General features: G+C 46.7%; 1 protein-coding gene across 1 annotated transcript in view; it reads left to right on the top strand.

Annotated features, from left to right (window-relative positions):
* Positions 1-27,694, top strand: part of LOC119967932 (adhesion G-protein coupled receptor F1-like) — a gene marked incomplete at its 5' end in the record, with an annotated part of 102,243 nt that overhangs the window by 27,582 nt on the left and 46,967 nt on the right. The window contains 2 exons of the mRNA XM_038801028.1: positions 12,995-13,053; positions 18,285-18,400. Of these exons, the coding sequence (XP_038656956.1) occupies positions 12,995-13,053; positions 18,285-18,400 (175 nt within the window). The remainder of the gene's footprint in view (positions 1-12,994; positions 13,054-18,284; positions 18,401-27,694) is intronic.

Below are 27,694 nucleotides of genomic sequence, written 5' to 3'. Positions count from 1 at the left end.
AGTAGGAGGTCATTTGGCCCATCGACTCTGCACCGGCCCTTGTAAAGAGCACCCTACTTAAACCTGCACCTCCACCCTATCCCCATAACCCAATAACCCCAGCTAACCTTTTTGGACACGAAGGGTAATTTAACAAGGCCAATCCACCTAACCTGCACATCTTTGGACTGTGGGAGGAAATCAGAGCACCCGGAGGAAACCAGGGGAATATTGGGCGCGATTCTCCCAGACAGGGAGAAATCGTAAGGCTGGCGTCAAAACCGGGCGGGTTTGACGCCAGCCTCCGCCCCCCCCCGACCGGGAACCGATTCTGGTCCCCGGTCGGGGCTAGCATGCCGCGGCCGTGAACTCCGGCATCGCGGGCTTAACGAATTTTGTTAAGCCCGCTTGCCAGAGTTTGCGACGGCTGACGCGTCACATGACGTCAGCCGCGCATGCGCGGATTGGAAGACTCCAACCCGCGCCTGCGCGGATGACGTCATCGCGCATTTGTGCGAAACCCGCGCATGCGCGAGCCGGGATGCCCCTCAGCCGCCCCGCGAAGTGATACAGCGGGGCGGCGGAAGGACAAAGAGTGCGCGGGAATCGGACCCGCTGCTCGCGATCGGTGGGCACCGATCGCGGGCCCATGGCACCCTTGGCACGGCCGTGGTACTGCCGTGCCAATCGGTGCCATGGTTGCCAAGATCGGGACTTTACGGCCGTTTTTACGAACGGCCAGACCAGGTGTGTTTGCCGTTCGTAAAAACGGCCGTAAAGGCCTTGGAATTCGGCCCATCGGCCAGCTGAGAATCGCTGCTGGCCGTAAAAAAATGGCAGCAGCGATTCGTGTCGGGAGTTGGGCGTGGGGGGGGGGGAGAATAGCGGGAGGGCGTCGGACTAGCGTGGCCGTAAAAATTTACGACCCCCGCTATTCTCCGCACCGTCGTGAGTGCGGAGAATTGCGCCCATTGTGTTTGTATCGGATTCTGGTACTTATGTAGGAACTGAATCTAACCTTTGACACACTGAATAATGGTGTCATCTGCAAACTTACTAACCATGCCTTCTACATTCTCATCCAAATCACTTACATATATCACAAATAACAGTAGACCCAGCACCAATCCCTGAGGCACACCGCTGGTCACAGGCCTCCAGTTTGAAAAAACACTCTCAACAACCACCCTTTGGCTTTGGTCACCAAGCCAATTTTGTATCCAATTGGCTACCTCGCCCTGGATTCCATGAGATTTAACCTTTTGCAGCAATCTGCCATATGGTACCTTGTCAAAGGCCTTGCTAACATCGACCGCACTGCCCTCATCTATCTTCTTGGTTACCCCTTCAAAAAAACTCAATCAAATTCATGAGACATGACTTTCCCCTCACAAAGCCATGCTGATTTTCCCTAATTAGCCCTTGCCTGTCTAAATGCCTGTACATCCTGTCCCTCAGAATACCTTCTAACAATTTCCCCACTACAGAAGTAAGACTCACCGGTCGGTAGTTCTCGGGCTTATCCCTTATTATAAGCCCGGGTAATTCCCGGGCTTATCCCTAATGTATCCCTTGTTTTTAAACAAGGGCACAACATTTGCTACCCTCCAATATTCAGGCACCTCTCCTGTGGCTGTCGATGATTTAAATATCTCAACTAGAGGGCCGGCAATTTCCTCCCTCGCCTCCCACAACATCCTGGGATACATTTCATTAGGTCCCGGGGATTTATCTATCTTGATGCGCTTTAATACTTCCTTCTCTGTAATATGTGCACTCCTCAAAACATCACTTTTTATTTCCCCAATATCCCTAACATTCGTGCCTTTCTCAACAGTAAATACTGACGAGACATTTTCATTCAGGATCTCTCCCATCCCTTGTGGATCCGCATATAGATGACCCTGTTTATCCTTAAGAGGCCCTAGTCACTCTTTTGCCCTTTATGTATCCGTAAAAACTCTTTATGTATTTGTAACAGCAGTTAAATAGGAAAGTGCAATCCTGTCCATGTGCAGTATTAAATTGTTTTGATTTAAGTAAAAATTAGTTTAGTATCTCACCGTGGACACACATTTCCGTTACTGGGTTAATATCTTTTTTAACAAAGCATTTTGAATGACTTGCATGGTTCATGAACTGACCACGCCAATAACCCTTTTAACTCCTGTCATATTATTTCTCTACAATCAAAGTTTCTGTGCAACTTCCTATTTTAAATGTTACCATGAAAAATGTTACAGCAAGTGATGATTCTGACACAAAGCACCCATAATACAGATTTACAGAGACTTTTTTAATGGCAAATAAATATAGAAACGTTGGGTGGAATAGGTTAAGGGCAGCATGAGTTTCCTGTGGATCATTGTCGGGAACCACCTAAGCATTCATTTGCATCTCCTGAATGCTCCTTAAAAGACCTGCTCACTGGAAATACGTTCTCCATCCAAATTAAGTGTCAGCCCCAGCAGATTATTAGACCAGCATGTTATACGATTGTGTATATGTGCAATTCTAGTCACCGCATTCCAGGAAGGACATAATTGCTCCAGAGGGAGAGCAGGAGGTTTATAAGAATGTTGCCAGGGCTGGAAACGTTTGGCTATGAGGAGAGATTGGCTAGGTTGGGGTTATTTTCCTCGGAACAAAGTAGGCTGAGGGGTGACTTAATTGAGGCGTTCAGAATTATATGGGGAAGAGATAAAGGGGGCATGAGGAAGAACTTTGTTGCACATAGGGTAGTGGGTGTCTGAAATTCTCTGCCCGAGTTGGTCGTGGAGGCAGAGAACCTAAACTATTTTTAAAATAACTGGATCTGCACCTTGAGTTCTGTAAGCTACAGGGCTATGGACCAGATGCAGGAAGGTGGGATTGCAAATGGCACCTGGGTGCCCTCGGGCTGGCATAGACAAGATGAGCCGAATGGCCTTCTTCTTTGCTGTAACCTTTCTATTCTGCGATATGGAGGAATTTTATCTCTTAGAGGGTGGTGAATCTATGGAATTCTTGACCATAGAGGGCTGTAGGGATTGGATTGTTATGTTTGTTCAAGACTGAGATAGACAGATTTTTAATCAGTACGTGAATTAAGGGTTATCAAGGAAATCAAATGAAATGAATGAAAATCGCTTATTGTCACAAGTAGGCTTCAAATGAAGTTGCTGTGAAAAGCCCCTAGTTGCCACATTCAGGCGCCTGTTCAGGGAGGCTGGTACGGGAAGGCGACAAAGCTGGAAAGTGGAGTTGAGGATTATCATATCAGATCATCCAGAATAATGGAGCAGATTCAATGGGTCGAATGGCCTACTTTTGCTCCAAGTTTTATGGTCTGTGGTCTTATGGGAGGCGCAGGGTGAAAGATTGGTAGGTAAAGGTCTCGTCGGGTTGGTCACAATGTGGGGATAAGCTCAGATAATGGACAGGGGCAGAATTAAGGTGGCTGTGGTGGGTCCGCCCCTCCATTAAGTCAGGGGGTCAAAGGACTGGGCACCATATTTAAAAGGCACCCACACACACACTCACTCTCTATAGCCCAGGATTTGTTGTGACAAAGACAAGAAGATCTAGACCATCTGCCCCAAAGTTCAACGATGGCTCCCTGGAGAGACTCCACAAGGCAGTCCATGACCTGAACGTCCTCTATACCAGGGATAGTAGCAGGAGGCTAACCAAAAATGTCAGCACTTGTGGACCTTAAAAGAGGACCTCGCTGCAGTGCCAAAAAAAGATGAATGATCTCATCCGTTCAGCCAGGGTAAGTCATGTTTCTCCTCACTCCCTGTTACATTCTAATAAAGTTATCAGGTATTCACACAGTTACAGTTGTAATGATGTACATTCACTGACTTCATTGGAACCACTGTTTTAACCTGCATGAGGCCTAAGGGAAGGACCAATTGGCATCCTTTGAGCCTCATAGAATACGAGCTTTCCCGCTGAGGGGCGGGGGCCCATCAATGAAGTAATAGACTCTAGCAGAAAAGCCGGCCCAGATGGAAGCTGATTATGATATGAGTAGTCCCAGCTGGGATCTTGAGTGTACTGTGTATATAGTTTACTTTGTAGTATAGTAAGTTCCTTTACCCCTCTTCTACTGGACTCTTCTGTGGTCACTAAACTATGAAAGGTTCTTTTTTAAATTTATTAATTTACGGGATGAGGCCGTCGCTGGTTAGGCCAGTATTTATTGCCCATTCCTAGTTGCCCTTCAGAGGTGTTGGTGAGTTGCCTTCTTGAACCGCTGCAGTCCTTGAGGTGTCAGTATACCCACTGTGCTTTAAGGAAGAAAATTCCAGGATTTTGTCCCAGTGACAGTGAAGGATATATTTCCAGGGCAGGGTGATGAGTGACTTGGAGGGGAACGTCCAGGTAGTGGTGTTCCCAGGTATCTACTGCTCTTGTCCTTCCAGATGGTAGTGGTTGTGGGTTTGGGAGGTGCTATCGGAAGAACCTTAGCGAGGTACTGCAGTGCATCTTGTAGATGGTACACACAGCTGCTACTGTGCATCTCTGGTGGAGGGATTGAATGTTTGTGGAAGGGGGAACAATTAAGTTGGCTGCTTTGTTCTGGATGGTGTCGAGCTTCTTGAGTGTTGTTGGGGCTGCAGTCATCCAGGCCAGTCCCATTACACTCCTAACTTATGCCTTGTAGATGGTAGACAGCTTTTGGGGGTCAGAAGGTGAGTTACACACTGTAGGATTCCTAGCCTTTGATCTGCTCTTGGAGCCACAGTATTAATGTGGCTAGTGCAGTTCAGTTTCTGATCTATGGTAATCCCCAGGCTGTTGATTGTGGGGGATTCCGTGATGGTAATGCCATTGAATGTCAAGGGGCGATGGTTAGATCCTCTCTTGTAGGAGATGGTCATTGCCTGGCACTTGCGTGGCACGAATGTAATTTGCCACTTGTCAGCTCAAGCTCAATTCTGTTGGTCTTGCTCCATTTGGACACTAACTGCTTCATTAACTGAGGAGTTGCGAATTGTGCTGAACATTGTGCAGTCATTTGCGAACATCCCCACTTCTGACCTTATGATGGAAGGGAGGTCATTGATGAAGCAACTGAAAATGGTTAGTCCTGGGACACTAACCTAAGGAGCACCTGTAGTAATTTCCTGGAGTTGAGATGATTGACCTCCAACCACCACAACCATCATCCATTGTGCCAGGTATGACTCCAACCAGCGGAGAGTTTTCCCCCTGATTCCCATTGACTCCAGTTTAGATAGGGCTCTTTAATGCCAAACTCGGTCAAATGCTGCCTTGATGTCAAAGACAGTCACTCTCACCTCACCTCTGGCATTCAGCTCTTTTGTCCATGTTTGAAGCAAGGCTGTAATGAGGTCAGGAGCTGAGTGACCCTGGCGGCCAGCTCTGTTAATGATTCCTTCCATCATTTTGCTAATGATGGAGAGTCGACTGATAGGGCGGTAATTAGCTGGTTGGATTTATCCAAGACACACCTAGGCACTTTTCCACATTGCTGGGTAAATGCTAGTGCTGTGGCTGTACTGGAGCAGCTTGGTTCGGGGTGCAGAAAGATCTGGAGCAGGTCTCAGTATTATTGACAAAATATTGTCAGGACCCATAGCCTTTGCAGTATCCAGTGCCTTCAGCCGTTTCTTGGTATCACGTGAAGTGAATCGTGTTGGCTGAAGACTGACATCTGTGATTCTGGGGACCCCTGGAGGAGACCAAGATGGATCATCCACTCGTCACTTCAATTTATTAATGAGAAAAACTGTACAGAGGCCAAAGATCAACAGGGCTGCCCTAGTCCCTGTATTCTGCCTAAGAGAGAGCTCCAACCTCTGGGGTGATTACCCACTCTCAGTCCTAATTGGTCCCAAGCCAGGTGACCCTCTTTTGCTGTGTTACCCTTAAAGGGACAATTACCACTAATCAGCACAACAGCCCACAGGGATCTCATCCAGCACCAACAGAATGGACATCACCACTGATTGTCTCATAGAAACTTTAAACCAGCATCTCTGATAACATTTTGCACAAGTGCATCTTCAAACCCTACTGGTGATCACTCAGCACATACAGCATGCTAAAGATCTGCTTTTACACCTGTGCTGTTCACAGTCTTTCCATCTGTCGTTACGCAGGAAAAAACATCTCCCACAACAACGAGGGGAGATCTTAGATCTGAGGGGTAAGCCCAGAGTTAATGCAACTCACCCCCTTTGAGGATCAAGCAGCAGAGCTGGCTGGCAAAAACAGAGATAGTTCCTGTTCTGAAGGTGAGGTTGGCATCTCCCAACAAGCCAGTGAGGATCCATGCAGTAGCCATCAGCCACCACAGATACTGTGAGTGTTTATTAATGTAGGTGACTATCTGGCTAATCACTAAGTATCTCTCCTCTCTATTACAGCCACCAGCAAGAATGGTAGAGGGACACCACCAGCCACAGGCTGCAGAGCTCCTTGTATGAGGGATTCAAGGAAGCATAGGAGTCCCATTACTGTGTTTAACTGCACCCTCCACCAGTGCAGAGACACACACCTCAGTAGCACTTAGTTCCAGAGTAGGCCCGGGATCGCTATCTAGTGAGCACAACACAGGAATAGCTTCACTGAAAATGGAAACAATGACAGCCAAGATGTATGACTCTCAGAGGACTGCTGGAGACCAGGATCCTGCTGAGTCGGAGTCCCTGGAGTCTCTGATGAGTCTCTGAAACCGACCCTCAGAGAAATGTTGGAGCTCCAAAGACAGGCAGGGGGCAGCAGGCTAGGTTATCAGAGGCCATCACCAAGTTGAAACAAAAATGCAGGGGCCCATCCATATGCTGTCTGATGTTGTGCCTGAAGCATGTGAGCACATCAGGGTCACCATTGGCAGGGTGACGCCCAGCATGGAGAAGCTGGTCCAGTAGTTTATGTTGGACATGTGCTCTGACCTACACACCATCACTGTAGACATGAGTGAGATGCATCAGTGGGTTGACGAGAGGGGGAAGGGTCACCTCAATCTTCCTCCAGGTGCCTGTTCTCCTTTAGGAATCAGCGATAAGCTCACGGACACCCATATCTATGAGATATGTCAGTCAAACACTCCTGGCATTTCCACACAGGACCTTCCAAGGGTCCCCAGCTGTTTCAAATCCCTTCTGCCCCTGACTCATCCACTCCAACAAGTCAGGCTGAGGAGGATGCCCCTAACTCAGACCCAGAGACCGTAGTAGGCCCCAGACCTCAAGCCTCAGCCCTTCAGAAGACATCTTCTGTCAGAGCAGAGCAGTCAGCAGGTTGCCTTCACTTCTGCTGCAGTTGTTGGGAATGCACATAAATGTAGTGGTGGGGTGATAAAAGTTAAGAAGTATTGAGAGCACAATGATGACATGGGTGTTTCCTCACTGTATATACTTTGCACACATGTAAATATAATTTCCTTTTCTATCACAGAGTCTCAGGTTGTGAACGACTCTTCCATGTGATAGTTTGAGATCAAGTATCTCCCATCGTATCTCTAAGAATAGTGTCTCGGTCAATCTCAGCTCAGTCTTTATGTCCACAGGAACAACATGAACAGAGTGAGTTACCAAATGAACATGGTGGTTGGACATTGCATATGTAAGACTTGCAACAGAGAATCACATAACGTAGCCTAATGAGTTTCCATTGTGGAAAGTTTTATCGTCCTGCCGCTGTACTGAAGTCTGTTCTCTGTGGATAGTTTTGGTTTTAAAGGCGACCTGATTTTGGGGTTGTTCCAAACAATTGCAATCTTCAGTGGTCTCCATGTCAGGTTTGGTTGTGGGTTACAGTTTAAATAATCATTAGGAAACCTAACCTTTCATACCGCCCTGCAGGATTAACTCAGGACAGTGTTTACACTAAACATTACTTCTGCCTTAGTACCCACTGGGGGAGGGGGGGGGGGGGGGTGAGGGGGGCACGGTTTAGCTAGCTTGTGATGCAGAGTGAGGCCAACAGTGTGGATTCAATTCTTGTACTGGCTGAAGACTCATGAAGGCCCGCCTTCTCAACCTCGTTCCTTGCCTAAGGTTTGGTGATCCTCAGATTAAATCAACGTCAGACTATGGTCATCTGGGACTATGGTTACTTTACTCAATCCCCACTCTCCACCTGCCTGATGCAGACCTTAGTTAGTGTTTGGTGACTCTTGGAATGTCTGCTAGATGGCCATGACTGTGCAATATTATAGGATTGTGCCCAGCCTCATGATGTCAGCCTATTGCATGGGAGGATACCGGTTTATAGTTGAATGGCTGGTTAGTATACCTTGATATGATCATTGTGCTAGCTCTTAGAAGGGCAATCAACATGATTCTCTGATCATGGCAGAGTTTTGTGTATTTTAGGTTTCCTCGGAAACACATTTCAGTCTGCCAGGTTGAAAATACTGAAGAGCAGAATAGCATGAGAGTGAAGCTCCAGTATATCCGCTGTGTGGACTGTAGTGTCAACAAAGTTACTAAGTAATCCTTAAATGCTGTGTGGAGACTGACTGGGCCGCGTCCCTCCCCGATATCTTGGCAATGCTGGAAATGAACTTGTGAAGCTCCAGACGAAGGCAGGGTCACGAGTGCTTATCAATGATTGGACTATAATCATGTTGAAGCTTGCTCTGTCCACGCAAAGGTAGTCTGACTTGCATGTTCATATCCATGGTGTAGGGTGACAGATCACACCATCTGGAAGACTGACCTCAACCTGGGGACTTAGTAGCATTATTATTACTGGCCCATGTTCCACAGTGTGAAAGTCTCCCCTTTGCCCTTCCTGACAGTGACAGGCCCTTTTTCTCCTCCTCTGCTGTATCAAAGCCATGGAAAAGACAACATGGCCTGCTGCCTCCATTGTGCACTGCTCCTTGTGTCTGTGAAAAAATAGATGAATGACATGATTGCACCTTTCCCTGCAACAGTGACCTTCCATCACCAAGCTAAGGAGTTGTTGTGAAGCCCTTTGGCTGTCCTTATCCCAGGCATTCCATTGCCAGACCCTCCCTTGCAGCTGAAACACATCCTGAAGGATCACAGGTAGTTGAGCACACCTCACCCTCACACCACCCCAGGCATGGACACACATTCACAAAGGCGGTTGAATCAGGATGAGTATGACTAGATGTTATCAACCTCAGTCAGGGCACTGTCAGGCTGTACTAATGTAACAACTGGAATTGTTGTGCCCTGTAAACCCTGAACATTCCAACTGCAATGTGTAGGGTTGCCTGGAAGATGGTGCATTTGCACTGTAGCTTTGGCCCCTAAATAGTTTGATTGTTCTGACATTTTCACATTCCACTCTGATAAAATAATAGGCAATCATTACCAACTTTCCCCAAGGTCTAATGGATTGTTGCAAGAATGTGCACCATGAGTTAAGGCATCCAGACCCTTCAATTACCATTTGAGTCTTCCTAACATGTCTCAGCAGAGGCTTGCACTCCCTGTCGTGAAACAAAAGTTATGAGGGAGCCCTTTCAATCGGCCTATAAATGCAATAGTTAGCCCCACCAGTTATGTTCTGTGCTGTGGCCGTAGTACAGATGCACAAAAAAAATCTTGTTCTTTGACCAATAATATAATTTATGAACAAGGTGAATGCATGGAAAGATAACTAAGGAACTATAATACAAATGGTAACTAATAATTGAATTCAGTGAATTCTCCTGGAGCTACTTCTAGTGTGACTGTCCTCTAGTACAACTTACTACCAACTGCCGGATCTTTCGAGTCTCATGGTAAATCTTTATCACCACCAGCTGGTTGGAGGTCGTATCGATAACTATATACATTTATAGACAACTATACACAAAACTGTGCGCAGACATATCACCACACCACCCACCCATACAGACTCCTCTCCAAGTCCTGCATCTGGCTTAAATCCTTTTCTTGACAACTGGTCTTGCCTGAGCAACACTGAGTCCAAGAAACCGTGAAAGCATTGCAGTGCAGTGCAAGGGAGGCAAATGCAACGTGTACAAACTGCAAAGTTGAGAGCGAAGTGCAGATCGTCAGGTGCATGCCGCTTATATCTAGTCGTCAATGAAACCAGTCTAATTATTTGGTGGTGGAACAATTAGATTTGGAGTATAAAAATGATTCATAGAACATAGAGTGCAGAAGGAGGCCATTCGGCCCATCGAGTCTGCACCAACCCACTTAAGTCCTCACTTCCACCCTATCCCCGCAACCCAATAACCCCTCCTAACCTTTTTTGGCCACTCAGGGCAATTTATCATGGTCAATCCACCTAACCTGCACGTCTTTGGACTGTGGGAGGAAACCGGAGCACCCGGAGGAAACCCACGCAGACATGGGGAGAATGTGCAGACTCCGCACAGACAGTGACCCAGTGGGGAATCGAATCTGGGACCCTGGCACTGTGAAGCCACAGTGCTAATCACTTGTGCTACCGTGCTGCCCTTAGCCCAGCGAGCTGGGTTATGAATGAGCATTCATAAGATGCAAAATGATGGAAACGTGCTTCCTGATGTGGAGCAGCAGGAAATACAACCCGCCATGAAATTTGGGAGGTAATTTCCAACTTATTTTCCTGTTGCTGCAAAATTGTGTCCTCCTGTCCACCATGGTTGCTGCTACTGGTGGGAGCAGGAAATCCCACACGAATCTCCAAATCGGAATATTCCACCCATTAATTTTATATCTATAGAAATTAATATGACATTCTATGATGGAACTTTTGTATTAAATGTTTTGCAACTTTAGGTTTAAGTGTAGATGCTTCCTGGATCTTGGTGGATTTACGTACCCATCATGTGTTCTCTGATTTGACTCTGTCATCAATTTGGTAAATAATTGAGAAGAACCTGCTGCAGTCCAGAACTATTATTTTTCACAACTGGTGATAAATTCCTCCTCCATTGATTCCTGCTATGGTTGTGTTCCTGCATTTTGAATGCATTGTAATTATAAGGGAGCACAGCAGCAACACCATTATGTGACGGGACAAGTAATCAAAGGATGGATCAGTGATCAGGCAATATGAGATAAACTGCACTGTGGAAGCTGGGGGGACTTACATTCAGTTAATTCAATAAAAATCTGGAGCAGAATTTTCCTCAAATTTGTCAGGTTCAGACTGGAAACTGGCATGTATCTCTCCAGAAACACAGTCGAATTTTCTCTTCAGTTTTTCTGTCATTCAATGCACAGATAATCGGAGTGCGTCGTTTGCCCCCTCAGTGGAGTTCCCAATAGATTCTCACCTAGCAGCAAGTTCACAGCACTGGAGTTAAAATATTAGATTATTACAAAAACCCATTTGTTTCACTAATATCCTCAACTACTTCATCTGGATGACATCTGGAGCCAGATCCACAACAATGTAGTTTAATTTTAACGGCCCTGTGAAATGACTTAACAAGCCACTAGGTTGTATTCAGTGACAATTAAGGACAGCTAATGAAAGTTGGCCTTGCCAGCGATGCACAAATCCTGTGAATGAATGAATGACCAAATACAAATTGGCAGTAAAGCATTGCTATTATAATATTATTTTATGAGATAATCTTCAATTACCTTGTAAGCTCCTTCTCAGTTCCAGGTAATAATTCAGTAACTGGAATGTGTAATTTTTTTAACAAAATTTAATTCTTTTTGACCATTCCCTTACTGCCATTATTCTGTACTTATCAGGCAAAGTGACATACCTATGAGTCTTGTTAAGGGCAAGACTAATATTATTCCAAACTCCAGATGGGAAACTTGAAATAATTGCCCTCGACGTTTTGCAATTTGGTATAATGTGAGGAAAAGTTTGAAATCCAGAGAATGATGCCCCAGACATTTTGTGATGCTTTATTAGCCAAGAAAATAAACAACAATAAAGTAAACTAGAAGTACACTTACCTGTACATAGTGTCACTAATTTTATATAGTCCCAAACAGTCTTTACTTCACTACCTTCAGAGCTTGCTCCCCCAAAGAAGATAGAACAAATAGCTTGCTTCTAAAGACAGGAGGTGAGGATTCATTGTGTTATGAGCAATAGTCATGTGATAGGGAGGGTAGTGAGGGCGGAGGGTATCGTCAGAGAGGAGTGGGGGTGAACCGGGATTAGGCGTTCATTCATGAGGTCAGGAGGCTGGCTAGGGAGTACAATGGGAGGATTGAGGGGACTGATTAGTACCATAGTTGACTGTGAGCTAAAAATGGTTTTAATCCTTCTAACGTTTCCTGGTGAACTATTCTGCCAAGCGAGTCAATACCATCTGAAGTCTCCCAGCTTCTGATGGTTCTCAGTGTAGGATAATTGCCCATGGAAGTTTAAACTTCCTGGGCAATTCCTGTGCAGTCCTTGGGTAGAGACTTCCAGGGGGAGTCCCCCCAGAGCATCTTATGTGGTACCTCCTGGGTATGAGCCCCCCTGAGAATGGAAGTTCTGAGACAAGGAATGTGTGCCATACACAGTAAATTCAATGGACCATATTTTTTGTCAAATAACAGTGAGGATAGTGATATTCATTATTCGCAAATGGTTCAGCCAATCCACCCAGCAGCAGCTGGGTAATGATGCTCAACTATTGATGTCTGCGCTCTAATGCTACAATGTAAACGACACATAAAACAACATCTCACTGCTTGTCTCATCATTGACATGCTTTGAACAGAGTGAAGTTCCAACTGGGATACAAACTATTCTCACCATTGTCTAATCAGCCTTTTAACAATGCGATGTGTCAATTACTGCCAATCACAATGTCTGACACTGAAAGATTAACTATTGTGTGGAGTCTATTACTTCAGGTTTAAATTTTTGGTCAAGATTTTTGAAATGTAAAGTTTTATTTCCACTCGTCGCTTTGAAAACTTCAGTATGCAAGTGCAAATCTGACAAACTGCAGACGTCATTAGATGCCCTTCCATAATAAACTTTGTGACATTATATTGTAGAGTAATAATATGAATGTATTTCATTTTTGAAAGTAAAATTTATATTGTCACCCTTTTGCTGTTTCCATATTTATTTTTAGAATATAATTTTTCTAATCTACCTCCACCTATTTCTCTAGTTTGAAGCTGCCTATGGAAAGGTGCTGTCTGATGCTGCAGTAAGAATTCTAGGATTCACGTAAGTAAAACGTTTCGAGGAGAGTCCTTTTTCACAGTCGCATCTTATTCTTCAGGCCGAATGTTGAACAAAGGAAATCTGAGATATAAATGAAGCTGGAAAGTGCACACATGAAGGAATTGAAACATATGCAAATGCGTTTTATTTTGGACTCATGATGGTTTTCCTTATTATTGCCAATGCCTGGACCCCAAATACCAGCTCGGAAATTTAAAAAAATCATAATTTCCAGGTGGTTCATTTTGTAAAAATGATGCTCCGTCCAGAAGGTGGACACATTCCCTCCCTACCAACCCATAAACTGGGTACTTTTGGGCATTTTTTTGGATTCCTCACTTCACGAGCATGCAAACCATAAAAACTTCTCCATACACACACATACTGAAGGTAAGGAGCGAGGAGATGCAGTGACCGAGGTTCAGGATGGCTGCCCTGATGATGAAGTGTGTTTCCCTGCAGATTAACATGGCCGCAGTAGATTATGATCATGCGGTCCTGAACGGGGATCTTCATTTGGATGTGAGTGGCCCTGGCAAGGGCATCATTTGTTGCCCATTCTTGATTGCCCTTGATTGAGAAGGTGCTGGTGAGCTGGCTGTAGCCATCTGGCGTAGTTACACCCAGTATTGGGTAGTAACCCAGTAGTTATAGAATTTTGATTCAGCTGAAGTGAAAGACCAGTGACTATAGTCCCAAGTCAGAATGGTGTATGATTTAAAGGAGAGCTTGCAGTTGGTGTGGTGTTCCGGTGTGTCTGCTGCCCTTGTCCTTTTAGATGGTAAAGGTTTTGCTTTAAAAGGCGCTGTAAAAGAATGCTTGGCAAGTTGCTGCAATGCATCAAGCAGACACTGGAACACACATTGCTGCCACTATACCTTGGTGATGAAGTGAATAAATATTTAAGGTGGTGGATGTGGTGCCAGTCAATGAATTGTTTTATCCTGGATGATGTTGAGCTTCTTGTGTGTTGTTGGGACGAGACTCATCCATGAAATTGGAGAGTATTCTATCACAGTCCTGCTCTGTAGATGGTGGTCAGACTTTGAGGAGTCAGGAAGTGTGCTACTCTTGCAGCCACGGTATTTTGTTATTGGTTCATCCAGTGGTAACCCCCAGAATATTGATAGTGGGGGATTCAGTGATGGGATTGCCATTGAATATCAAGGAAGATGATTAGATTCTCTTGGGGCCAGTGGTGGCCCTGGGCCTGTATAGGGTGGAGAGGGGACTGCCACACCCCCTTCTCCAACCCCACCGCCCTTGCACCCCGCCCTCCACCCCCACCACCCCCGGACACTGCTCTCCGCCATACCCCCTCCAACTGGCCATCACCAGTCAGCGGGGCATCAGGCAGCCCACCCAGGGTAATGCCCACTGTAGTCCCTACAAAGGGCACCAGAAGGGTGCATCAGAGCGTGCCACTGGCAAGGGCAGTTCCAGCCAATGGTACCCCTGGCAGCAGGGGCTGGGGCCTGGGCCAGAGGCCTCCACTGTGCTGGGCACTGACGGGGCCGAGGGTACGGGGATGAGGGGTGGAAATATGCGGGAGCTAACTGGAGGCACCAACTAGCCCATTGGACCTGGTTGGGCACGGGGGGCACGCACCATGCTGACATGTCGGTCTTTCAACCCCTGCAGACAATTCATATTGGAATACAACCAGCAATGGTGGCCTTCCTGCTAGTCGCTGCAGCACTGGGTGGTGCCCTGCGGCTGTACGAGCTGGAGCTCCTCAAGGAGGAGGCAGCTGCAGCAGCGGAGCATGCAGCAGCAGAACAGGAGGCAGCCGCTCAGGATGGAGAGCCAGCTCTCAAATCAGGCCGAGGGGGAGATACAAAGGAGGCGACCTCCAGGTGCCGAGTTCAGACCTGTCCAGAATCTCACTGAGCTCAGTGCACAGGTGTATCCATACAGTCACGGAGACCCTATATGTTCAGTTGGCACAATACACCCATTTCAATGTGGGCCGGGCCCACCAAGATGCCTGGACAGTGGTGTTCACTGCCATTGCCGACATGCCCTGGGTCCAGCAGTTGATCAACGGAATGCATGTTGCCCTACAAGAACCTGCAGATGGCAGGCCGTTCTACACAAACTGAAAGGGGTTCCACTCGATGAACGTACAGCTGATATTTGCCCATCAGCTGCGCACCATGCACGTCTGCGCCTGATACCCAGGCAGTGTGAATGTCGCTTTCATCCTGGCACACTCGACAATTCCCTGGATCTCCGAGATCCCCCTCCCCTGGCTCTCGGGTTGGCTCCTGGTGAAAGGGGTTACCCACTGTGGTCGTGGCTGATGACGCCTATCCGGTGGCTGCAGACCGACGTGGAGACCCACTACAATGACGCACATACAGTGACTAGGGGCGTGAACGAGCTTCAGCATTTTATAGATGCGGTTCAGGTGCCTGGACCACTCTGGAGGGGCCCTCCAGTATAACGCTAGAGGGTCGCCACATTGTGGCGGCCTGCTGCATTTTCCACAATATTTCTCAGCAGAGGGGCGATGTGCTGACGGAGGAGGATGAATGGTAGACCTCCTCCAACAAGGAGGATGTGGGGGAGGGCGAGGATGGGGCCCAAGCAGGCATGGAAGGCTGCAGAATGTGTACGCCAAGGCCAACATGCACGGGACACTCTGATCGCCTCCAGGTTCACCGACTGGGGGTGTGGTCTGTCCAGGGGCAGGGACATTGCACCAATTCGCACCCTCCTCCCATCCAGCCACCACCCCGCCTGCAATGCCCTCTATGATACCTACCTGCTGTAATGCGAGGGTGTAGGCCCAGGGTTGGCAGTAACAGCGGGTCTGGTCCATGGGATGGAGGATGATTAGAACCCTTTCTGTATTGAGCTCTGGTGACAATGTCTGACTCCGGGCCATGGTAGCACTTCCCACTGTCCACCTGGGTGCCCCAAGTTGGCCATTTCATCACACAGTCCATCGAATCCCCTGGGGTGGTGAAGGTCTGGTTTGTCGGGGGAGAATAGGGGGCCCCGCCCACCCACAACGTTTGCCCATCTCCTCCCATTTCCTCCCCCCCCCACCCACCACCACCCATCATGCACCTTCTCTAGCCAGACCAGACGAGCCCACCCTTCTGACAGAGCACCAAGGCAGTTTGTAACAGTGTGAACAAATATATACAACTACATGCCCTAACCCTTATCACTAAACTGTTCCCTGCACCTGTGCCAACTTAACTGGCATCTAACTTTCTGACCTTATGTGCCCTAATGGATCCCCAGATGGTAGAGCAGGAGGGAAGGTGGCCTGCTGTGATTCCTGCCCTGCATCCTGGGTCCCCATTGGCGGCCGTCCTCTGGGGCGATCTCTGGGCCCGGATGCTGCTCAGGTGTCCCAGGTGGCATGGTGCAAATTTGTTCTGCCCGCTGCCACTAGATGCGCCAGGGACAGGAGGGGTGCGGCGGAATCCGAGGTGCTGCGGTTTTTCAGCACCTCCCCTGTGGGAGTCACCGGTATGGGACCCATCACCTCCTCCATCAGGGTGCCCGATGGCCCCTGGGCTACTCCATGGGGTGCGAGCGGATAAATCCCCTGAGGAACCTCTGCCACCTGGCACTGCGAGTCCTAGAGGCCTGCTCTCGTCTCGGCCAGAGTTTTCATGCTCGTGGCCATGGAGCACAGGGAGTGGACCACCTCCGTGCCACATCAGCCAGTGACTATGTCATCCCTTTCTGAGACTGGACCACCTCCCTCTGCGTCTGTGCTATGTCGGTCAGCGCCTGGGCAATGCCACAACGCTCTCAGACGTGGTACGCTGTGACTGGGCCAACTGCAGGAGTGTCACTGTGATGTCCAGGTGGCTCTGGCACATGGCTGCCAGTCAGAGGGTAGCCCTGTCCTAGGCTTTGGCCAGCGCCTGCACAGAATGGCCCCGGCCTTGGACATGCTAATCCATAGCCAAAACCCTTGACCCAAAGGCCTCCGCCATGGATGCCACCCGTGCTGTGTTGCCTTGGGTGGCATGCTTGACCGGCCCCAGTTCCTGCTCCTGCAGGTGGTTGGACTCCTCCACCTCCATGTGCAAGTGTTGGATGCTCGCCGGAAACTGCTCATGTCGTCCCTGGCTCTGTGACTGCATCTCCACAATTGATGGCACTGCCTAATCTAGAAGCCTGAAACCCGACTGGACAGCAGCTGGTCCCTGCGATCAATCGCGAACTTGGCAAATCCTGGACGGTTTCTCATTGGAATCGATTATGTTCCACATGGCACTGGTGTTGGCCCCTAAACAGTCATTGCATTGGTTCAAGGGTGGCACTAGTTTTGCTGTTGTGGAACTGCACAAATCCTGCCCCGCCGTCAACACTTAGTCTCATGAAGGGAGAATCAAGCCGACCGTGTATTGGACTGCAATCCTGCCTGTCCAATCTCCCTTTATCCACAGTGCTCAGCCAAACTTAAATGTCCAGAATCAATAAAAGAACAAATGACATTTCCCCTCCTCCATACAGACAGTGGTCAATATTTGTGACTTTGGTGAATCCAAACAAGAATTCCACCCAACCATCTGCTCCTGACCCTGCCTCCAAGAGGATTTGTATTTAACTGTGCAGGGAATGGTGACAGTGGATGGTTGTGTACTTATCCCAGTGCATGTGACCGACTACCTCAGGATGGCAGCTGAATATTCAACATCCATCACAGTCATGGTGACCAACAGCCTCAAGGTGGCAGTGGACTGTTGGATATCAGTCACCGGACAGGGATAGTTGCGCGCTCCATGGCCCCAAAGTGTATAACTGTCAACATTGTTTACAAGAACATTAGTTAGGCAAAAGCTGCACTTATTGACATATAGTCTGCCTGCTCTCCTGGATTCCAGGAATGTGGGGCCTTAGCACTAAGAATCGCTGAGATAAAAATTATGGAACTGGCATCAGATATCATATTCTTCTCATTTGAACAAATGGGCAGGCACTTTGCTCAACCCTGCCACTTCCTGTCAGGGAATTCTGGAAGTGGCAAAGTAGCTACTGAGTTTAAACTGAGGAACCACTGACACTGCAGTGGCAGCTTCAGTCTGGTGAGTCTCCAATTTTATATTTTGAACCTTATTGAAGAGAATTCAGCTTTTATTCAAACCCAAACTACCCAAAGAAGATAACGGCTGAATTTCCCATTCATTAAGTTCTTACTTTGAATTAATTGATTTGAGTAAAGTGGCTGCAATTATCCCCTTTTCTTGTCTTTACCAATTTAGCAAAGGCAGTGTAATTATACTCCATGAAGTAGCTACAACGAGGCCGTTAACTAATGAGGAAATCGACAGCCAAATCCAAAATCTCTCTCCAAAGTACACAACTGAGTTGCTGCAAGGTAAGTAATCTTTGGAAAATAAAATGATTTTTCTGGAGAGCATTTGAAGGTATAAATGTGTAGAAATTGAATCACCTAACTGAATCAGTTATCACCTAACTGAATAATGCATCTGTATTTACTTTGTTTGATGTTAAAGCACATTATTTACAAAAAAAGAAACAGGATATTGTTTGGACTGCTCTCTCAGTTACTCCGTTTGAAGACATGTAACAGGGAGCAGTCCTCATGTGTCAAAACCCATTAGCAGAGGCAAATGCCGTGAATACCACGCTTGGAATTGCCATGCCATTATTGGACACCAGTACCTCGGGGATTCTGTGTGGGCTGAAGATCTAGCGTAGCTTTTCCATGGTGGCCTGCACCACACCACTTTCAGCCACTTCTCGTCTACCTTTGGACGCAAGGCGTTTGTGATGGGGCAGGCGTGGAAATAGTATGGCTGGGCCATGGGCTCCATGCTAATTTGAGCCACAGCCGCCGGATCGTTTCAAAATCTTCCTGGAATACGGTTGGAAATCTGGCCAATATGCCTTCGGGGCCATGTGGATGCATTTGGCAAACTCTCTGCCAGGTGTCGCCAAGCAATATAGTTGTTGGTACTGTTCATTGTCACCCTGCATGTCGTGGGCCCAGGCACATGTGGGTGGGTCATGCTGTGCGGTGAGGTGTGTGGGTGTCTCCTCGCATGGCCTTCTGTGCCCCTGATCCCGATGTCCCACTGCAACCGCTATAGGCCAGTAATTATACTCCAAGTCCTCCTACTCAAGGGAAAAGTTCTGGCGGCTTTCCTGAAGCCCAGTCCGGTATCTCGCCCCTTGCCTGAAGGTGTCCCAATGCTGGAGAATGGGTTCTTCGGTCCTAGCGGACTGTGCTTTGGCATCCTAAACTGAGCATTGCCATCCACTGGCGTTCTTAGACTCCTTGTTCAGCACTTTTCCTGGATACTGCAATTTCCACAGCTCTTCAACTTCCACAGGGCAGCAGGGTAGCATGGTGGTTAGCATAAATGCTTCACAGCTCCAGGGTCCCAGGTTCGATTCCCGGCTGGGTCACTGTCTGTGTGGAGTCTGCACGTCCTCCCCCTGTGTGCGTGGGTTTCCTCCGGGTGCTCCGGTTTCCTCCCACAGTCCAAAGATGTGCGGGTTAGGTGGATTGGCCATGCTAAATTGCCCGTAGTGTCCTAATGAAAGTAAGGTTAAGGGGGGTGTTGTTGGGTTACGGGTATAGGGTGGATACGTGGGTTTGAGTACGGTGATCATGGCTCGGCACAACATTGAGGGCCAAAGGGCCTGTTCTGTGCTGTACTGTTCTATGTTCTATGTTCTATGTTCTTTGGAGGTCTAAATGAGATTCGACTGATAGTTTTCTTTGTGTGGCCACATCGCGGATCCCACATATTAACCTGTCACATAATGCTTCACCCAGGGTTATGCCGAATGTACAGGTCTCAGCTAGTTTTCTGAAGAGGGCCAGAAGTTCGCTGATCCTTTTGCCTTGCGTCTGGGCGGCCATGTGGAAGTACTCCTGCACCAAGGCTACTAGAGGGGCTACCAAGCAGGTGTCCAGAGGATCTGGGTGTGTTAGACTTTTTATAAAGATACACATGGGCCCTCCACAAGCTGACAGTAAGATCACAGTTTGGTGCTCGTCGCCAATAATCGTACTAGTATGAAATAAGTACTGCATCCTCTTGATCTACTGTCCCCAGAGTGCAGGTTAATGATGGAGACTTTAAACCAGTTAAAGGTGAGGGAGGGCGAAGTCGAGGTTAGTAAAGTTTCCAGAACAAGTAATAGAGCAGAGTATGGAAAGCAGCAAAGACCTAACTTCAGGCATCACAGGTAGGGGACAATTATGAGAAAGGGGGTGGTCATTGCAGGACTTAGGGTGTTGTATCTAAATGTGAACTATATATGAAATAAGTTAAATGAGCTTGTAATGCACAATGAAGTTTTGGTACAATATTGTGGGCATCACAGAGACAAGGTTGCAAGGAGATCAGGGCTGGGATTTAAATATCCAAGGATATATGTCCTATCGAAAGGATAGGTAGGTGGGCAGAGGGGGTGGGGTTGGTATAAAGAAATTAAATCAACAGCAAGAATATAGGGTTGGGAGGCTTTGATTGGAGGAATTGAAAAGGAAGAAGTACCCTGATGGGTACAGGCCCTCGAGCTGTAATCAGGATGTGCGGCAGAAAATAAATTAGGAGATAGAAAAGGCATATAAATTTAGAGTACCCAATTAATTTTTTTCCAATTGAGGGGCAATTTAGCGTGGCCAATCCACCTAGCCTGCACATCTTTGGGTTGTGGGGGTGAAACCCACGCAAACACGGGGAGAATGTGCAAACTCCACACGGACAGTGACCCAGAGCCGGGATCGAACCTGGGACCTCAGCGAGAAAAGGCATATAAGAAAGGCAATATTACAATAATCATGGGGGACTTCAATATGCAGGTGGGCTGGAAAAATCAGGTTGATAGCAGATCCCAAGGAAAATAAATTTGTGGGATGTTTGGAGCAGTTTGTAATCGGGCCCACTAGGGAACAGGCAATTCTAGATTTGGTGATATATAATGAGGCAGACTTGATTAGGGAAACATAAAAACATAGAAAATAATAATCTGTGGGGGTGAAGTTAGAAACATAGAAACATAGAAAATAGGTGCAGGAGCATGACTTTCGGCCCTTCGAGCCTTCATCACCATTCAATGTGTTATTAGCTGATCTTGCAAATTCAATATCCCATTCCTGTTTTCTCTCCATACCACATGATCCCTTCAGCCACAAGAGCCACGTCCAGCTCCCACTTGAATATATCCCTCAAACTGGCCCCAACAGCTTTCTGTGTTAGAGAATTCCACAAGGTCACAACTCTCTGAGAGAAGAGGTTCTTCCTCATCTCAGTCCTGAATGGCTTACCCTTTATCCTTAGACTTTGATGGCCTGGACGTCCCCAACTTCGGAAACATTCTTCCCGTATCTAGCCTTTCTAGTCCCATCAGGATTTTATATGTTTCTTTGAGATTCCCCCTCATTCTTCCAAACTCCAGTGAGTACAAGCTCAATCGATCCAGCCTTTCTTCATATGTCAGTCATGCCATTGCGGGATTAGTCTGGTGAACCTTTGCTGGACATCCTCAATAGCAACAATGTCCTTTCACAAACTAGGAGACCAAAACTGCACATAATACTCAAGGTATGGCCTCACCAAGACTCTCTATAACTGCAGAAAGACATCCCACTCCTACACTCAAATCCTCTCTCTATGAAGGCCAGCATGCTATTAGCTTTCCTCACCGCCTGTTGTATACCAACCTTCAGCAACTGTTTCATTGCACTTCCCCTTTTCCTAAACTGCCATCATTCAGATAATAATCTGCCTTCCTGTTTTTCCAAAGTGGATAGCCTCACATTTATCTACATTATATTACATTTGCCAAGTATTTACCCACTCAGTCAGCCTGTCCAAGTTACCCTGCAGCCTCTTTGCATCCTCTTCACAGCACACAAAGCTTAGTGTCATCTGCAAATTTGGCGATGTTGCATGTAATTCCTTTTTAAAAATCATTGATGTATATTGTGAGCAGCTGGGGTCCCAGCACTGAACCCTGTGGTACCCGACTACTCACTGCCTGCCACTCGGAAAATGACCCATTTATTCCCACTCTCTGCTTCCTGTCTGTCAACCAGTTCTCTATCCACTTCAATACATTACCCTCAATACCATGAGCTTTAATTTTGCTCACTAATCTCTTGTGTGGGATTGTGTGAAAAGCCTTTTGAAAGTCCAGATACACAACATCCACTGGTTTATGCTTGTCCACTCTATTGGTCACATCCTCAAAAAAATCCAGAAGATTTGTCAAGCATGATTTCCCTTGAGTGAACCCATGCTTTCCAAATGCTCAGTTATTTCATCCTTAATAATTGACTCCAGCATTGTCCCATCACCGATGTCAGGTTAACCAGTCATTTATTCCCCATTTCACTCTCCCTCCTATTTTAATAAGTGGGGTTACATTAGCTACCCTCCAGTTCATTGGAACTCTTCCAGAGTCTAGAATGCTGCAAAATGATCACCAATGTGTCCACTGCCTCTAGGGCCACTTGCTTAAGCATTCTGGGATGTTTGCTGCTGCACGGCACCGAGGTCCCAGGTTCGATCCTGGCTCTGGGTCATTGTCCGTGTGGAGTTTGCACATTCTCCCTGCCTTTGCATGGGTTTTGCCCCCACAGCCCAAAGATGTGCTGACTAGGTGGACTGACGACGCTAAATTGTCCCTTAATTGGAAAAAATGAATTGGGTACTCAAAATTTATGAAAAAAATAATACTCTGGGATGCAGTGCATCAGGACCATGGACTAATCGGGTTTTAATCCCATCAATTTCCCCAATAAATTTCCTGACTAATAAGGATTTCCTTCAGTTCCTCCTTCACGCTCAACTTCTGTCCCCTACTACTCCCGGAAGGTTATTTGTGTCCTCTTTAGTGAAGACAGATCCAAAGTATTTGTTCAACTGATTCTAACATTTGTCTTCACCAGTCTTTGTCTCTTCATATATCTCTAGAAGCTTTTGCAGTCATTTTTTTTTATTTAGAGTTCCCAATTCTTTTTTTTCAATTAGGGGGCAATTTAGCATGGCCAATTCACCTGCCCTGCAGATCTTTGGGTTATGGGGGGGGGGGTGGGTGAGACCTAAGCAAACACAGGGAGAATGTGCAAACTCCACACAGACAGTAACCCAGGGCTGAGATGGAACCCGGATCCTGAGCACTGTGAAGCAGTGCAGTCAGTTTTTATTTTTCTGCAAGCTTACTCTCGCATTCTATTTTACCCTTTCGAATTAAACCCTTTGTCCTCTGCTGAATTTTAAATTTCCCCCAGTCCTCAGGCTTGCTGCTTTTTCTGGCCAATTGATATCTTTAACACTATTCCTGATTTCTCTTGTTAGCCATAGGTGAACCACTTTCCCCATCTTACTCTTGCGCCAGACAGAGATGTACAAATGTTGAAGTTCATCCATGTGTTCTTTAAATGTCTGCCATTGCCAGGCCATCATCAACCCCTTAAGTTTGGGTTGCCAGCTTATCCTAGCCAATGTGTGTCTCATACTAACAAAGTTAGCTTTCTTTAAGTTAAGGACCCTAGTCTCAAATTTAACTGTGTCACCCTCCACCTTAATGAAAAATTCTACCATATTATGGTCACTCTTCCATAAAGTATCTTGCACCACAACATTGCTAATTAATCCTCTAGGATGGCCTGTCCTCTAGTCGGTTCCTCAACAAATTGGTCAAGAAAACATTCCAGGAAATTCTCCTCCATCGCATTGCTACCAGTTTGATTATCAGACTGAAGTCACCCATAATAATTGCTGTATGCATCTCTAATTTTCTTTTTGATGCCATCTGCAACCTCACAACTCCTGTTTGGTGGCTTGTACACAACTCCCACTAACCTTTTTTTGCTCTTTAGTGTTCAGCAGCTCCACCCAAACAGGCTAATGTCCTTCCTTACTCTTGCATTAATCTCCTCTTTAACCAGCAACACTAGCCCACCACCTTTTTCCTTTCCTTCTATCTTTCCTGAACATTGAATACCCCTGGATGTTGAGTCCCCATCCTTGGTCACACTGGAGCCAGGTCTCCGTGATCCCAATTACATCATATCCATTAATAATTGTCAGCACAGTTAATCAATCTTATTACAAATGCTCCTCGCATTGAGGCACAGAGCCTTCAGGTTGTTTTTTTATTACATTTATTGCCCTTTTAGAATTATGATGTAACGTGGCCCTTTTTGATTTTTGGCTTTGGTTTCTCTGTCCTCCATTTTTCCCTTTACTGCCTTTTGTTTCTGTCCCCACCTTATGTCCCTCTGACTTCCTGCATCGGTTCCCATTCCCCTGAAATATTAGTAGCACAGTGGTTAGCACTGTTACGTCACAGCACCAAGGACCCGGGTTCGATTCCTGGCTTGGGTCACTGTCTGTGCGGAGTCTGCATGCTCTCTCTGTGGGTTTCCTCCGGGTGCTCCGGTTTCCTCGCACAAGTCCCGAAAGACATTCTCGATAGGTGAATTGGAAATTGTGAATTCTCCCTCAGTGTACCCGAACAGGTGCCGGAATGTGGCGACTAGGGGATTTTCACAGTAACTTCATTGCAGTGTTAATGTAAACCTACTTGTGACAATAGTAAAGATTATAATTATTATTATCAAACCCTCCCCGACAACACGAGCAAACACTCCCTCTCGGACATTGATTCTGATCCTGCCCAGGTACAGACCATCCGATTTGTACTGGTCCCATCTCTCCCAGAACAGTTCCATTATCTCAGGAATTTGAATTCCTCCCTTGTGCACCATCCCTCAAGCTCTGACTAGCATGTGGCACTAGCAATCATGAGATTACTATCTGTAAGATCCTGCTTTTTAGTTTAACTCCTAACTCCCTAAATTCTGCTTGTAAGTCCTCATCCCATTGTTTACCTATATCTTTGGTGCATTTTTGCACCATGACAGCTGGCTCCCTCTCCAGAATGCTTTGCAGCCGCTCTGAGACATCCTTAACCCTTGCACCAGCGAGGCACCACATCATCATGTAGTCTCATTTACGGCCGCAGAAATGCCTACCTATTCCCCTTCCAATTGAATTCCCTAACACTATAGCTCTGCCACTCTTTTTCCTGACACTAGTTTTTGGAGCACTGCTCCTTCTTCAGGTGAATGAAGAGATGGGTTTCATAAACATATATATAGACAAAGTCAATGATGCAAGACGATACTTTGACTATATATCATTGACTTTGTCCATATATATGTTTCTGGAACCCACCTCTTCATTCACCTGAGGAGGAGCTGTGCTCCTAACGTTAGTGATTCAAAACAAAGTTGTTGGGCTTTAACCTGGTGTTGTAAGACTTCTTACTGTGCTCACCCCAGTCCAACGCCGGCATCTCCACATCATCACTCTTTTTCCTGCCCTCCTGTGCAGCGGGGCCAGCCATGGTACCATGAACCTGGCTGCTGCTGCCTTCCCCTGGTGAACCATCTTCCCCAACAGTATCCAAAATGGCATATCTGTTTTGGTGAGAGATGACCACAGGGGACCTTCTTACTCTTCCCATCAGACCACAAGAACATAAGACACAGGAGCAGAATTAGGCCACTCAGCCCATCGAGTCTGCTCCATCATTCGGTCACGGCTAATATTTTCTCATCCCCATTCTCTTGCCTTCTTCCCAATAAGACCAGAAGACATTGGAGCAGAATTCTCCTGTCACCCATTCCCTATCTTCCTATATCATTTTCATTTATGGTGTGACCAACTTACTGAACATGCTATCGACAATTTTGTCAGCATCGCGGATGCTCCAAAATGAATCCACTTGCAGTTCCAGAACCGTCAAGTGGTCTGACAGGAGCTGCAGTTGGGCAGACTTCCTGCATCTGAAGGAGTGAGGGACAATGGCAGGGTCCCTAAATTCCCACATCTCACAGGAGAAGCATGACATTGGTCTGGGATCTCCTTCCATGACTTAATCCTTAAGTTAACTTTATAACAATGCCAAGAGAGAATAAGAGAGAGAAGAAAATAGGAAATAAAAATATAAAGTAAAAACTACCTACCAGTCACCAGCCAAATACTTACCTGCTGGCTGTGATGTCACGGTTCGATTTCTTCCTTGAAGCTGTAGTCAGGTGCCCAGTACCTTCTGGGCTACAACAAATTTTTGAGAAGCCTCTCTCAATCTCTCTGTCTCTCTTTTTTTTGGTTAGAGGAGGTGAGAAGGATGGAAACACTACAGTAATGTAATATTTGGGGCTTACCATTCCGGATTCTTCCACGATCCACTGTTCAATCATGGTGACTGCGCTGACTACTCCCAGAATGCACCTCAGTGATGTCTCTCTCTGCCATCCTCTGCAGGATGCCTTGACATCTCTCTGCTGCCCTCTGCTTAAGGTGAAGGAACTCTTAGCGCGCAGTGACCACAATATGATAGAATTTACCCTGCAGTTTGAGAGGTAGAAGCTGAAATAAGATGTAAAATATTACAATTGAATAAAGGTATCTACAAAGACATGAGAGAGGAGCTGACCGGAGTTGATTGGAAGGGGACCTAGCAGGGAATACGTAGAACCACAATGGCAGGAGTTTTGGGGGGTTATTCGGTAAGAATAGACGTTGGACTACTAGAGAATGAGGCTGGAGAAGTAATAATGGGGAAACAAAGAAATGGCAGTGGAACCAAAGAGGTACTTTGCATCAATCCTTATGGCAGAAGACACCAGTGACATTTCTGAACTTCAAGAGAGTCAGGGAGCAGAGGTGAGTGTAGTGACCATCACTAAGGAGAACGTGCTGGGGAAGCTGAAAGGTCTGAAGGTGGATAAATCATCCAGACCGGATGGAATACACCCCATCTATAGGATAACCACTTTCGATATTCTAAAGGAGATAGCTGAGGAGATTCTGTAGGACTGGGTGGTGATCTTTCAGAAATCACTGGAGTTAGAGAGTGTCCCAGACTGGAAAATGGTTAATGTAACACTAGAATTTAAGAAGGGGAGGGGGAGGCAGAAGACAGGAAATTATTGATCAGTTAGCCTGCCTTTGGTTGGTAAGATTTTGAATCCATTATTAAGGTTGAGATTGCTGAGTACTTGGAAGTGCATGGTAAAATAGGACTGAGTCAAGGGGAGGTCAGTCCTGACAAATCTGTTAGAATTTTTTGAGGAGGTAGTGAGGAGGTTACACAAAGGAGAGCCAGTGGATGTGATCTATTTGGATTTTTAGAGCCTTTGAATGTTCCTTGACAGTTTGACCTTCTTCTGCCATCACGGGAGTAAATAAAGTCCCAGCATTCTTCAACACCATGCAGTTGCACCCCAAAGTGCTTATCGCTGAGCTTAGGGGCAGTAGGCTTCTTCCTTCCAGTGGCCGTCACTCGCCACGACCAATCCTCGGCTGCAGATAATGAATGACATGTGTGGGTATAGTTTAAATATTGCGCCTGGAAAGATGATTCAATTAGGTCAAGATGGAACAGACAAATCTCAGCCATGAGATACAATCGCTTTACGTTTATGCATAAATAATGAGCTGACAAGTCGACCACCTGGTACAGAAATCCACCAGGCAGGCCAGTGGGAAATATACTGTTTAGCCCACTGACTACCGCACTTCATCTCTGAAGTGAAATATCTGTCTAACATTTTCTTGGTCACCATCCAGACAAGTCAGAACTGCCTGAAATCTCTAACTCTAACTCAGAGTAG

Source organism: Scyliorhinus canicula, chromosome 6 (genome assembly GCF_902713615.1).
Source record: "Scyliorhinus canicula chromosome 6, sScyCan1.1, whole genome shotgun sequence".
Classification (NCBI taxonomy): Eukaryota; Metazoa; Chordata; class Chondrichthyes; order Carcharhiniformes; family Scyliorhinidae; genus Scyliorhinus; species Scyliorhinus canicula.
This window is presented reverse-complemented; position numbering and strand designations above follow the sequence as displayed.